The 14,873-nt window shown below is 34.3% G+C and overlaps 1 protein-coding gene across 1 annotated transcript; it reads left to right on the plus strand.

Moving 5' to 3' along the window:
* Positions 1–5,359: 5,359 nt before the first annotated feature.
* LOC111379668 (glutamate decarboxylase) lies at positions 5,360–10,210 on the plus strand. The gene is made up of 7 exons (XM_023003091.1): positions 5,360–5,541; positions 5,664–5,868; positions 8,130–8,330; positions 8,421–8,635; positions 8,741–8,994; positions 9,164–9,216; positions 9,302–10,210. Exons 1-7 carry the CDS (start codon positions 5,456–5,458, stop codon positions 9,779–9,781), a joined length of 1,494 nt encoding a protein of 497 aa, XP_022858859.1. The 5' UTR covers positions 5,360–5,455; the 3' UTR covers positions 9,782–10,210.
* Positions 10,211–14,873: the final 4,663 nt, after the last annotated feature.

Below are 14,873 nucleotides of genomic sequence, written 5' to 3' on the forward strand. Positions count from 1 at the left end.
CTCTTCTTGTTGAAGTCGTCTGTATCAATACGCGTGAAAATTAGCAAGTGTTACGAGCTCAAAAAACTTTATAATAAGATTACTTCAGATAACCTACCTTGAGAAGCCATCAGTAGTTCGTGTTCGACAAAGTGGATGTTCTTCCTGATCAGCTCATTGTGCGACCTTCTCTTTGGTGGGAGCTGGTAGACGATGCAGATCGTAACAAATTCGTTAGTGGATAACTCACACCGAGAAAGGACGCCTACAAGAACAACAGAGTTAGCAATCAAACCGAAGTGGTTAATATTAATTAGAAATCTCCAGTACTCACTAAGTGTCGACTACTTGGCGGGGACCGTAAGAAGCGCCAAGGGTTCCCCCTCCATTATATCCCATCTCCCGGAAGCCCAGCACCACAAGCTCTTCCAATCCTTGATGGAGCTTGGCAAATCGAGCACGAATGGAGTTTGGGAACCTAATGAGGTCAGATAATACCACCCCCTGGTCTTATCACCGCCGCTGCAACCTTAGGAATGTACAGGGCTTGAAAGACAGGGAAGGGCATCTCCACCCCATAAAATGCCTCCTTCCACAGTATCCATGACCCAACCATTTGGCTCTAAGAGTTTGGGTCTGACTGGGTCTGAGCTAAGCTATAGGACCTCAGAGCATAAGGGTGAATGGGTAAAATAAGCCCCGCCTTGAGGACGGCCTCACTAATAGCCATACATCCCGGCCTAGGGTAGCAGGCCCACTCATCAGGCTCCGGAAAAATCAGACCCACATTATCTGGTATCTTATACTATTTCCTAAGTCTATCGAAGTCGGCAAACTTAAGTTTCAAAGGGTCGTCAAACGCCCCAGTGGATTGAAATATCCACGGGCCTGTCAGGACGCCTCCATAGGTTCTCCTCCCTAATACCACCTCGGAGAGTTCGAGAGAGGTTACCAGAATAGGGTCATCTACCCTCATTATCTTTAGATCCCTCTTAGAAGATCCACCACCCTCAGAAGACATTTTTCAGAATGAGAGGGCAAGAAACTTAGAAAAATACTTACAAGTCAACTGAAATCTGCGTTTTACCATTGGAAAACTCAAATCGACGTCTCAAGACCGCCGAAAGTAGTAGAAAAACTTGTACCATCGTCGAAAATCGCCAGAAGTCGCAAAAGTTTTGAGAGCAATGAGCTTTTCTGAGTTTGCAAGCGTGAAAGCTTTCGAATGCCAACACTAAAGCCTTTTATAAGGAGCCTCTCATGATTTCGACCGCCCAATTCAAATGCTATTAATATAGGCCATTGATTGCATCGCTAAATCCAAAGCATCGAAACGAAACGTCAGATTTGATGAACGCCTGAGATCTAGTTGTGAATCCCACGCAAGCCCCAAACGCGTTGCCTCGAATTACAACAGCCTTCTACAATAAGTAGCCAAAGCAGCTTTTTCTGGGAATGGGCATCGCACCCAATTGTCGCTTTGGAAATACGCGATAGCTATCACATCGATTAACGTCAGAATACGCCACTTCAGATCAAATTCCTCGGCTTTCTTAAGGCACGTCGGATCATGCGTATCAGCTTCACAAATTCAACTCTCCCCAGACAGAGACCCCTGTGGGTCATCGTCTCGGTCGTAAAGTTACAAAAGCTTTACAAAGCCTCAAGCCATCTCCCAAGCATCGTCCCCTATGGGTCAGCGTATCGGTCGTAGATGAACTCTCTTATCAGCTTCACAAAGCTTAAACTCTCCCCAGATGAAGACCCCTATGGGTCATCCCCTCGGTAGCAGAGCTACAAAAGCGTTATAAAGCCTCAAGCCATTTCCCAAACGTCGTCCCTTATAGGTCAGCTCATCGGTCACATATGAGCTCTCTTGCCAGCTTTACAAAGCTTCAACTCTCCCCAGAAGGAGACCCCTGTGGGTCATCGTCTCAATCGCAGAGCTATAAAAGCTTTACGAAGTCTCAAGCCATCTTCCAAGCGTCGTCCCCTGTAGGTCAACGCATCGGTCTAAGATGAACTCCCCTATCAGCTTTACAAGCTCTGACACATCAGTCTCAGCTAACAACGCACTTTAACCCCCAAAGGCTTCTATCCATCTACTCACTTCCACTATAGGGTCAACACTCCAATAGAACCTGATCTCTCAAAGGCCAACATAATCGTTCTAACGAGTCCACGAATAATATAAATATTCATCCCTGAACTTGGGGAGACCACTATTACGCTCCCTAACCAAACCACTTCGACACATCGTGCCCACCCCTCAGCCCTCCAAAGTGATACAAGCCTTGATCTAACTTTAAGTCCACATGCTAATCGCTAAGTAAATCTGCCAAGGCATCTGAAGTGTCCCATGCCGAAGCGTGGGGTACGTTGAGGCGCTTCTTCAAACAGCTCTCCGCCGCCAGTTTCAGAGAGAGATCTTTGTCAGGATCCCCTTTACCTCAATGGATTAATTGACGTGACATCTCCACGGATTGATTGATGTGACGTATCAACTTTATATCAATTTAACGCAGAAGAACTAATTACTCGCACGCTCTAGATGTGGTTGATTGACGCCTACGAGCGGATACCTCAGACTGTTAGATGCATACATGTGTCTCTAAGGTTTGGCAAGAGGCAAAGGTAATGAAACTCACGCTAAACTAAGCTACCCACATACGAGTATAGTTTTCTCCTCCCCACTCTTGCACAATTCTGGCACCATTCCGATCACCAACTACTGACTTGATCGTCGGAGTGTATGCGGCCGCCGCCACCCCCGCTGGTTTCGACCGTGTACTTCTGACCTTGTGTTATTATGCATAGGGAGGAACACGTGGAGTGACTCTCGGTTGGCCACGTGGAGGTTCAATTCACAAGATCAACAAAATGTACTATTAATTTGAGATTATTTTATTGTTAAAATATGCTTTAATAAGATATGTAGATGCAGGTTTTCGTTCTGACCCTTATAAAGCTAATTCACAAGCAGGGTATGTGTTTCGACATAGTGGAATAGATATATCATTTAGATTTGTGAAGCAATTTTTGATAGCAATATCCTCAAAATCATTCAGAAATTATTGAAATCCATGAAGCAGTGGAAGAATGTGTATGGCTGAAGAACATGATCCTTCATATCCAAGCATCATGCGACTTTAACTTTAACCAAAAATAGTCTAATAATCTTATATGAAGACAATGCAACTAATATTCCACAACTCGAAGAAAGCTATATCAATCGAACATGTTTCTCTAAAATTCTTTAATAAACATAAGCTTTAAACGAATGACGACATTGATTCCAACAAATTCACTTAAATGATAATGTGATCGTTTTATTCACAAAAATATTGCCGACATCAACATTCAATAAATTGTTTCATGAGATTGGAATACGTCAACTCAAATATTTTTAGTGATCAACATCAGGTGTAGTAGCTATGCTTTTTTTTTCTTCGATTAAATTTTATTCAACTAAATGTTTCTAATAAAGTTTTAATGAGGTAGCATTTATTTTTAATATTCTAAAATAATTGTACTCTTTTTCATTCGTTTGATTTTTTTTCCCATTGAATTTAGTCAAACAAGGTTTTAACGAAACGAATATTTTATAATGTGTCATTTAATGAGAAGTGTTGTAAATAGTAAGTTTATTAGTGAATGATAATTGTACTCCTACAATCTTATAAATTATTACCATTGTATCCCTAATTATTCTACATAAATATAGAGCTTTGATTCTTAATGAAATACACACAAATCTATTGATTTTAAAATATATTATTTGTACATAGCGCGGTATCCACCCCCTCATATGAAGGGGATTCACATCTAGGAATGGCAAAAATACCCATCAAACTCAATACCGTGGGGACCCGCCCCGAATGAGGCGAGGATTACCCGCTTAATTTGGTAATCAGGTCGAGTACAGTATGGGTACAGGCCTTGCCCCCGTTTGATTTAATTTAATTTAATTATTTTTTAAGAATTCAATACTTTAAGCCCTTGTTTGATTTCTAAAATTTTTAAAATATATTTTCCTCTATTCTTTTTAACCACACATTTTTTAATAAAATGATACTACACGTAAATTCAAAAAAACTTCTTATTTTTTAACCACACATTCATCATAAATCTCATATTCTAAAATGCATTATTATGAAATAATAGAATTCAAACAAGCGCTAAATAGAAAAGCTCCACGAAATCTCATTAATTCTAATAGAAAATGGTAACTAAGATTATTTAAGGAATATAATAGACAATAAAAATCTTAGTTTACCAAATATATTTGAATAATTTAACTTTTAAAAATAAATTAATTAATTAAAAATTTTAATAACTATATTATTGTCTCATTTGATTGAATGGAGCATTAAAATGAGTTAAAAAATTAAACAAATACGTAAACAATACAATCATCTCAATCGGCCCCGCCCCAAACGATAACGGGGAGAGAAAATGCCTGACTTGGGTGGACATCGTTATGGACATCGTCCATTGATTTTTATCATCTCTTTTTGTTTTGCCTTTTTAATAACAAATTTAAGCTCATATCGTAGAGTATATTGATTTTTTACAATAGAGTAGAGGTTAATTAGATTGAAATATGAATTGCACCGAATTGACGGTTCTTATCGCCAACCTATTTGTGACATTGTCAGCCGACCTAGTAAAATACATTTTCCATTGTTGCCACTTTTAATAATCTTGTACTGATTTGTCAAATTTGTCAAAAGGAGGACTCGTTTCCCTTGAGTCTCAATTTGCGACGACTAATTGAAAGCAACCTTTACCGGTGCACATGGAACTCAAAAGACATTTTGATAAAGTATACAAATGGTCTAAATTTTCATTTGATTGAGTCATTTCATTTTTGCCCCATAAAAATATCAATAAATAATATATTTTTATTGGTGCAATGTGTAATTGAAAACAACGATGTGAAAAAAAAAAAGATTTTAAAGAGCTTCTGAGAAGTATTGACTTAGTCACTTTTGAATTTAAAGAAAAAGACCTACGAAAAATGCAGAAGATACAAGACTTCGGTTTTCTATTTTGACCAAAAGTCTATGGAATATGAGAAACAAAAGTCATCGATCACTTGTTTCTGATTTTTCAAAAAAAATTATAAAAATTCCATACAATTTGGTCAAATCATATATGAGATACAAGACATCTCATTATATATATTCTTTTGGTTTTTTTAATCTGTGGAAAGTTCTTTTTTTTTTTCCTTTTTTTCACGCGTTTTCCATTGTATTGGACAAGCACTTAGTTTGAATTTGAGGAAGGTGGGATTCTAACGCTACACTTTCTTGATTAATTTAATATCAATTATTTATTTCTAAGACTTTTGTGTACTTTCTCACTCTATATAATCACATTACTTTGTCTAAACGTTTGCCCAACAAAAAATCTCTAACATTTCTTCCTTTTTCTGTATCTTCTTCTTAACTTGGTCTTTCACAACAATATTATCATGGTTCTATCCAAGGCATCCTCCCAATCCGACGTCTCGATTCACTCGACGTTCGCTTCTCGATACGTTCGGAATTCTCTTCCAAGGTAATTTTAAGCTCTTTGTATATATCTATATTTGTTTCTTATGCTTATTCGGATCGCTGAACCCCATAAAAGAACATAATATATATCGATATAGATGATGCAATTAAAAATGTGATGTATAGATTTAAGGTTCCCGAGAATTCGATTCCTAAGGAAGCCGCATACCAAATCATCAACGATGAACTTATGTTGGATGGGAATCCAAGATTGAATCTGGCTTCTTTTGTCACAACATGGATGGAACCTGAGTGTGACAAGCTCATCATGGATTCCATTAACAAGAATTATGTCGATATGGATGAGTACCCCGTCACCACTGAGCTTCAGGCAAGTCATTTACATATATTTAACTGAAATTTCTGGGCAAGTTTCATAGTTTAATATATATATATATATATTGATTGAGTTTCATATTTCTCGGATAAGCTTGGAAATACATTCGATACACTTTCCTTATAGACAGATCGATCAACTGAGATTGACATTTGCAAATTAGTGATCTGCAAATTCAATGAACAAGATAGGATTATTTGAATTCATTTCTTTTGCATTAGTTTCTTAGAATCTGTCCCACAGATTTACGAAGTGGTATAGTATCTAGGATTATTTTTTCCCTTGTAGATGGTGGGAATATATACTTATGTAAAGTAGTTTCTTTCGCTGCGAGAGATGATCGTGCATAATTGTTAATACCCCCCACAAATATTATTCTAAAATAGATTGGAAGAAAGGAATAATGCTTTTCATAGCAACTATTTGTCGTAATCAGCTTATGTGGCGTTTTATACAGCTTCAAATATCAAATTAATTTTTTTTTTTTGGTTTATATCGAAAAGAAGTTATGTCAAGTAGGATGTTTTGCCTTTTTAAAGTTATGTGGAGTGCCACATAAACCGTCTATAGCGGTCTGTGTTTATAAAAAGTATTACTCAGATGAAAATTTTTCTAAATTTCCTTTTGTGATAAATGCTCTGCGATCGTTCGGAATAGTTTAATAAGTTGATGTCAAACTTAATAATTTATTTTAACTATACACTTCATGAGATTTAAAATTTTTTTCTACCTTTTATCTATATAAACTAATACTTTTAGAAAAACTTTGTCAAAGTTCTAACAACCCCACGATCAATATAATTACTTTAATTTTTGTTTCTTTATTTTTTGGTGGGGCCCAGGTTGAATATATCCTATAGTTGGTAATTGTCCCTTCGCTCACCTTTTAAGAGATGGGGATTGAATCGTATCAATTTGGTTCAAATTTGATTCTCCAGTTAAAGATCTTAAATTTAATTAATTTTCTAATTACATTTTGTAATAATCTCTCAAATAAATAAACCATAAGTTATGTGAACTAATATGTATTTTGAATAACCAACACCTTTTTTGTTGTATGTAACAAAAAAATGAAAACGGATCCCAAAATTTACATAAGAATTTGACTTTATACATTTTTTTCGAACGCTTGAAAAGAAATCGACCAAAATTACTAGTAGATGTTTTCATTGTAATTGGCCGATACTCAACCCTACTTAGGCGTGATGTTTGCTTCTAAATTCATGATTTAACCTTAAAATAATTGATTGTTCTAATTATTATTAACAAAAAAAAAGTACTAAATAAAAAATTAGTTAAAAATAAGTTAAGCTTAGGTTAGGCCCACATGCCTAAATGTATCATTCATTACTAATGTGACCTTCGCTATGTTAAAGGGGGAATGGCCATAAAAATTTATTGATTATAATATGAAAAAATGATTTAATGTATACCTAACTTTAAGCCGTTGTTTGCGGCGATGAATCATGTGCCAAGTGACCCAAGACCGACCGTCAAAAAGCATCCCAAATATTTTAGTATTTTAACTTTATGCCAAGAAATAAAAGAAAAAATAAACAAACATTATTTATTTGCTTATTTCAATTTAATGAAATAGAAATTTCAGCCTGTTTGATTTAACTAAAAAAATGATAATAAATATAAATCTAAATAAATAATTAATTTTAACTACATATATTTAATGAGATTCGTAACTTTTATCGACTTTTTAACTACACATTTCATTAACTATTATAAAAATTAATTAAGAAAATTGAATGAGGACTTGGTCACCTTTTTTTTAACAATTCGACGTAGAAAACAGAAACAATTCGATCGTTTGATGTCAACGTCAAATGTTTTGAACATGACCATATATGTACAAGTAATAGTTTGGACCGCATTGGACTTCGTATTAATAATTTGGTAAAAATTAAAATCAGATTTTTAGTATATTTTGATAAAAGTTAATGAAATATGTGGTTGAAAGTTGTGGAGCTTATGAAATGTGTGGTTAAAATCAATTGTTGACTTTAACTTTAGACTTCAATCCGATTTTTTAGCAATGCCAAACAAGGGTTAATTGTGTTCTTTCTCAAGAAAGAGAAATGCCATTTAGTAATTAAATTCATAAGCCATGACCATTTAAAAAAAAGAAAAAAAAAAGATCAAATACAATTTCAACTTCATTTCTTTTAATTGCATCAAATATTTTCATTGCAATTTACCAAACATGTTATTAATTGACCATCAAATAAAACTCGTATCACTTGCAGAATCGATGCGTTAACATGATCGCACATCTTTTTAACGCGCCATTGGGAGATGGGGAGGCGGCAATTGGAGTTGGAACAGTAGGATCATCGGAAGCCATTATGCTTGCAGGCTTAGCATTCAAAAGAAAATGGCAAAACAAGATGAAAGCCCTCGGTAAACCCTGTGACAAGCCTAACATTGTCACTGGTGCCAATGTTCAGGTATGTACAAATATATATAAAAACGTTATGTGACGAATTAAGCTGGAATATTAATTGGTCATGCATTTATTTAAATTGGCCTTTGCACAGGTTTGTTGGGAAAAATTTGCTAGGTATTTTGAAGTGGAACTGAAGGAGGTTAAGCTGAGAGATGGCTACTATGTAATGGACCCTAAGAAAGCTGTGGAAATGGTAGATGAGAACACAATTTGTGTTGCTGCAATCTTGGGTTCTACTCTTAATGGAGAATTTGAAGATGTTAAGACCTTGAACGACCTTTTGGTGAAAAAGAATCAAGAAACTGGGTATGCGTCTTTCTCAATTTAGGCTTCAAGCTACATCGTCACTTATTTATGAAAATTTCATGTGTCAAGTCTTTGACGAGCCGGGGTTTAATTAATTGTGTGCAGGTGGGACACTCCAATTCATGTGGATGCAGCAAGTGGTGGGTTCATTGCACCATTTCTATACCCAGAACTTGAATGGGATTTTAGGCTGCCATTGGTGAAGAGTATTAATGTGAGTGGGCACAAGTATGGACTTGTGTATGCTGGGATTGGTTGGGTAATCTGGAGGAACAAGGAGGACCTGCCTGAAGAACTCATATTCCACATTAACTACCTTGGAGCTGATCAACCCACTTTCACACTCAACTTTTCTAAAGGTTATAGTTTTCACTCATAATATTAAGACCGACCAAAAAAATTATGTTACATTGGCTTGGAAGGGGGATTGAATACTGTTGTTCAATACTGTTTACCAAACATGGTCTAATACTTTAGGTCAAAATGGATTGTGGGATACTAAACTATATACCGTTTTTTATATTGCAGGTTCTAGTCAAGTAATTGCTCAATACTATCAACTCATTCGCTTGGGTTACGAGGTAATTAAGTGAAAGAAAATCAATCTATTCTTGATCCAACTCAATTATCTCAGTTCGATTATTGATCAAGGTTTTGATTGATCAGGGGTACAAGAACATCATGGAAAATTGTCAAGAAAATGCAATGGTACTCAAGGCCGGCCTGGAGAAAACGGGACGCTTTAACATTGTATCAAAGGACAATGGAGTCCCATTGGTGGCATTCTCTCTCAAGGACAGTAGCCGTCACACTGAGTTCGAGGTGTCTGACATGCTACGTCGATTTGGGTGGATCGTCCCGGCCTATACCATGCCACCAGACGCACAACATGTGACAGTTCTTCGAGTTGTTATACGCGAAGATTTTTCAAGGACTTTAGCCGAGCGCCTCGTCATCGACATCGACAAAGTTTTACGTGATCTTGATACGCTTCCGGCTAGAGTTACCGAGAAAGTGGCTGCCACTGAAGAGCAAGCCCAGAATGGTGGCGTGGTGAAGAAAAGTGACATTGAGGTACAAAGGGAGATCACTACAGCATGGATGAAATTTGTTGCTGACAAGAAGAAGACTAACGGGGTGTGTTAAGGCTTCGATTGGTCTGCGGAATTACAAATATTATTCCTCGTATCTTAAAAAAATGACTACGACTATGTAGTCTATTCGGATTTTGCTATTTATAACCGTACTATTTTGAGTTGAGTGTTATTAGATTGAAGAGTACCCCGCGTATTTAATTCTCGTAATGTTGATGATGTGGTGCAAACTCTGTTTCTTGCAATTTCAGAGTTTGAAAAAAATGGGAAAAAAGGAAAAGGTTTTCTCTTTGGTTCTTGAACATAAGACTGTTGGTATTGAACTTCTGTCTTTCAACTTACAGATTTGTGGAGTTCTTTTGGAAAAACCAGAATGTATCATTTAGCCAACGGGTTAAGTTTGGTCAGGATCAAGTAAGTCGATCTCTAATGTAAATTTGGGCAAATTGATATATTAAACTCAATAAAAATTATATTTTCAGTCGACATATAAAATATGAATAACTACGTTTAATAGGTAGGAAGAAAATCGAGTTGGCATATCTAATCGGTTTCAAGGTTGAATACGCCATCATCTTGTCTCCTTGATTTCTTGGATTTTGTCATGTGCTTTTTCTTCAGATTTTTGGATGATTTCTTCGAAGGAAAGCTGCAAACTGGAGCGAGAAAAAGGGGCAGAAATTCTTGAAATTGATCAAGAAAGTTGTTTGTCTGTTACTCTTCATGGGAGGAAAAATGTTTTCACGAAAGTGGGAATCCTTAGAATTCCAAGAATGTGGAAAAATGAAGGAATATTTTGTGCGGGGAAGAGCTGAAGAGGAATCTGATAAGTGTAAGTAAATTGGAGTATTTGTTAGTGATATGAATAAGTTATAGTTCAATTATGTGTTAAATATGTTTGTTAGATTGAACTCATTACAAATTGGTGGAATTAAAAGAAATGAACGAAAAAAGGGCAAAAACGAAAGAAATTTAAAGTTTGGGGGACCAAAGTGTAAACATTCAACAATTTTTTCGGACCATAAGATGATAATTGAAGATCACGTATGATCAATTGGATGCAATTTGAAGGTCAAATGAGTGAAATAGAGTTGAAGTATTTTTCCAAATCAATTTCCGGTCGAAGAAATTATGCTCTGAATTTTTAACCTCAAATTCAGACCCATTTTTTAGGTAGGAAACATTCGATTGGAAAATTGTATTTGGACATATTGTAATCTTTTGATTTAACTTTCCAATGCACTTTAAATCACCTTAATCGGATATCAAAAGAGAAAATTATGACCAAATTACGAAAGCTACTCGGGGATAATAGTGCACAAAACGGCGCGCGCGGGCCATTCAATGGCGTGCACTCAACACACAAATTCTTGACCCGAGAGCAATATGGATAAATGGCGTGCACACGGTGTTTATGCTTGTGACACATGGGGGCTTTTTTTGCAGACGAATCAATAGTTTTCTTTTGCAACTCAAACTCTTTTGGAATCTAATTTGGACAAGGATTTTTTACGATTATTTCTAGTATGGAATGAGTCAATCATCCACTTTGGGATCTTATTGAACAAAAAGGGTGATATTTTTTCTCCAATTTACAAGTGAGGATCTTAAAGAGGTTTGAAATTCCCTTATGCCTAATAATTTGAGTCTCCAAAAGGGGATAAGGTGGAATAATCAAATAAATGATACAATGAGTTGATATCAATCGCAGTGACCCATCAGATAGAAGACAAAGAATTCCGGTATGTGCCGTGCTTTGATTTTGACTTATTTCCTAGCTCTCACAAAATAGGGAACAAAGGTTGCACATAAAATAAAATAAAATAGAAAAAAAATCTCTCTTGTCTCTTCATACACAATATTATCACCAAATTTATCAAGAACAAGGTGCCAATTCATTACTTTTGGGACACGAAATCAAGCCCTAGCAAGGAATTGAAACTCAATTACATAAAGATTTTGAAGATTTCAACCTTGGACTTGAAGATCGACATCTTTTTTATTCTTTCATGATCCAGATAATATTCTTTCATTATTCTTTATGTAATTTATATATTAATATGTTAAGCTAGATTTACTTTTGTATTGGATAAATATGAACCCCATTTGTTATTTATTTCTAATTCATGAGTAGTAGTTTAGTATTTTTTGCGTTTCTTGATTGATAATACATACACATTGTATTATTTAATTGATTGGTCACAAATTAAATAATTTGTTGCTTTTTGTAGTTGAGAGATTCACAATAAGTTTAGAACACGGTAAAATTAGCATATGTACAACAGATGTTAGAAATAACATTTACCACATGTGCAATCATATGGATAATCTAAAATTTAATGTGTTTGAACCATTCAAATTCAGGTTAGGAATATATTCGAGTCGTGGTTAGGATAGAATTAATTTTTCTGGAAAAAGAAAGTTAAATACATTAACTTTATCGATTTTCAAGAACATATAAACGGAATTAAATGACGAATCAAGAATTGAAATAGATAGCAATAGGTGGATTCTAGATCCAATATAATCATCCATATTTGATAAAAACCCTAGTTTTACCGCTTTCTTAGATTAATTTAAAATAGTTACAAAATGAACTTCTCTTTTGTTTACATAATTCTAGTTCCATACCTAATTAGTAAACTTGAATTGAAGTTATTTTTTGTAGGACGACACTCTCGTTTCACTAAATCTATTATTTGTCAATGATTTCGTATGTTTTTGAGTTTTTACTGAACAAGTTTTTCACACTGTTGCTGGGAATCAAGTACTTAATTTGAGTTTATCATTTTATGTAGGACTCGAATTTTTTATTTTGTTATTTTATGATAATTTTGACTACCTGTCCTAATCATTCTTGTGATTGGTGTGCTTTCTATTGTTATTCAAGAATATATGCAAAATTTTGGTGATGGCAAAGGAGTAAATTTTTTTTTAAACAAGTAATCTTGTCGTGGGTGATGAGGATGTACTTGTAAAAAACATAATTTGTGAGTTTTGTAATGGAATGCATTATGCTGGACAATGCTTGTATACATGCACTAATCCCTTTATGTCCAAATATATGTGTTTTAAACAATATTTAAAAAGCCAAAAATAAGCAACTGACAAATCTGATGAATGTTACATGCCTGAGGGTGAATATGTACCTTCATATCCAGACGGTGACATCATTCTTATGCGAATTGGTCCTCCCATGTTGAACGAGGAGACATTTGTAAAATATTATAATTAACTTGCTATGTTGGATGAAAGAAAAATATGTACAGGATATTTCTGTGATGAATTTAAAAGGTGGGGGATATAACCCACTTGAAAAGGTTGAAATAAAAGAATTACCATTATCGACGAATTTTGACTGTAAACTGACCATTCAACTCGATAAGATATCAATTATTGAAAAAGAACATAAAGAATATGACAAACTACTTACAAAGGAATCAAACAAAGAAGTGGCAATTAATAATGATGAAATTAATACAAATTCTTTCGACATCGTCGATTGTCCAATAATTGAATTCGAGGAAAAAGGCTATATAGTTTATTTTGAATTGGATGGAATAGACAAGTCATATCACATTAAAGGAGGTAGTGTCAAGATTTGGAGAATCAACAAAAAGTGGATCAAAGTCAAAAGAAGTAAACTAAGCAAGTCATCAAAAGCTTTCTTTAGAATTCTATGATACAAAACATCAACGTCAAGCTAATGATTATAAATAAGTGTTTATTGAGAAGCAACCCAATTTTCTTCTTTTATATTTATTTTGCTTTTTAGATATAGGATTAGTAATTTTTATTGTTTTTAATAGTATAGGATATCTTCATCCATATATTTTCATTTTGGGTGTGTCTGAGCTTATTATAAGTGTTCCACATTATCATTGATTTTTCTAATTATTTTGAAGAAACATGACACCTGATCACATTGGACAAGGGAAGATACATAGCAAGTGATCCATCACTTTCATACCAGTCCATCCATTATCTGCAGATTTATAGCAGAGGAGTATTTAGTTTCCTTTTTCTGTCCTTAATTTTTATATATTGCTTGTTATATTTTTAGGCATTGAAGGTAATATCTGTTATAAATTTGGAGGAAAAGGCATTGAATTTTTATTAGTTTGTGTGCTTGTTCTAGTGGGAAAAAAAATCTGAAATTTTGAAAAAAAAAATGATTTTTAGCTTATTTTTTGCTTTTATGTCTTGTGTGGATTAGATAAATTTGCCTACTATGATGAATATATTTGAATCCATGTGTTAGGCTATAAATTGTGAAAAAGTTGCAAGTTAGGATTGATTTATGCTTATTCATGTATAACTTGATAATTTTAGCACAAAATTTATGTTTTGCATCGTGAAAGAATAATTTGATTTTAAAATTTGAATTGGTTAATATATATATATATGGACCTTAAATGCTAAATTCGTACAACCACTAAACTATACATTCTTAATCCAAATTTAAAATAGTTTGGGAGTGATTGACATGTTGTAAGGAGATATTGAGATAAATATGAATTTCATATATGCTAAATTTTGTGTAGATTGTCCAAGGCCAATATGATGTAAATTAGGTAAAAATCTTAAGTTAGGGGGTCAGTTTTTTGAAAATGAGTGTTTGATATTTGCACTAATTATTTCATATTTTTATTTTATTTTTAAAAAGAAAGACAGTGAAAAAGGTTTCTCTTTGTGAAATGTCTATTAATAGCCTTTATGACTTGAGTGATTAAGCCTGCTAAAGTATTTAAAATATGGTATTCTAAAGTCATCTGATTTGAAAGTCATCGACCAAAAGCTCGCTACATGAGTTATTTAAAAAGTTTAATGGAGAAAAGTCCACACATAAGATGTTAGAATACACACACACACACACACACACAATTGAGCCCCAAACACTTATTTTAGAAAATTAGACATTTGATAATAGGTTATTAACTTAATTGATTCTTGGGGGTTGAAGAAATAAAAAAAATATGGAGAATCTTCATTTATTGATATATTGAGCTGCAATTAGTAAGATCGTACCAAACTAAAGAGGTGAGGACTAGTATATAAATTTAATTTTAGATCACATATCGGCAAAAGTGTTAAAAAATAAGTTTAGGTGTGAATCTTATAAGAGAAGAAATGTTATATTTGAC

Source organism: Olea europaea, unplaced genomic scaffold (genome assembly GCF_002742605.1).
Source record: "Olea europaea var. sylvestris unplaced genomic scaffold, O_europaea_v1 scaffold2018, whole genome shotgun sequence".
NCBI lineage: Eukaryota > Viridiplantae > Streptophyta > Magnoliopsida > Lamiales > Oleaceae > Olea > Olea europaea.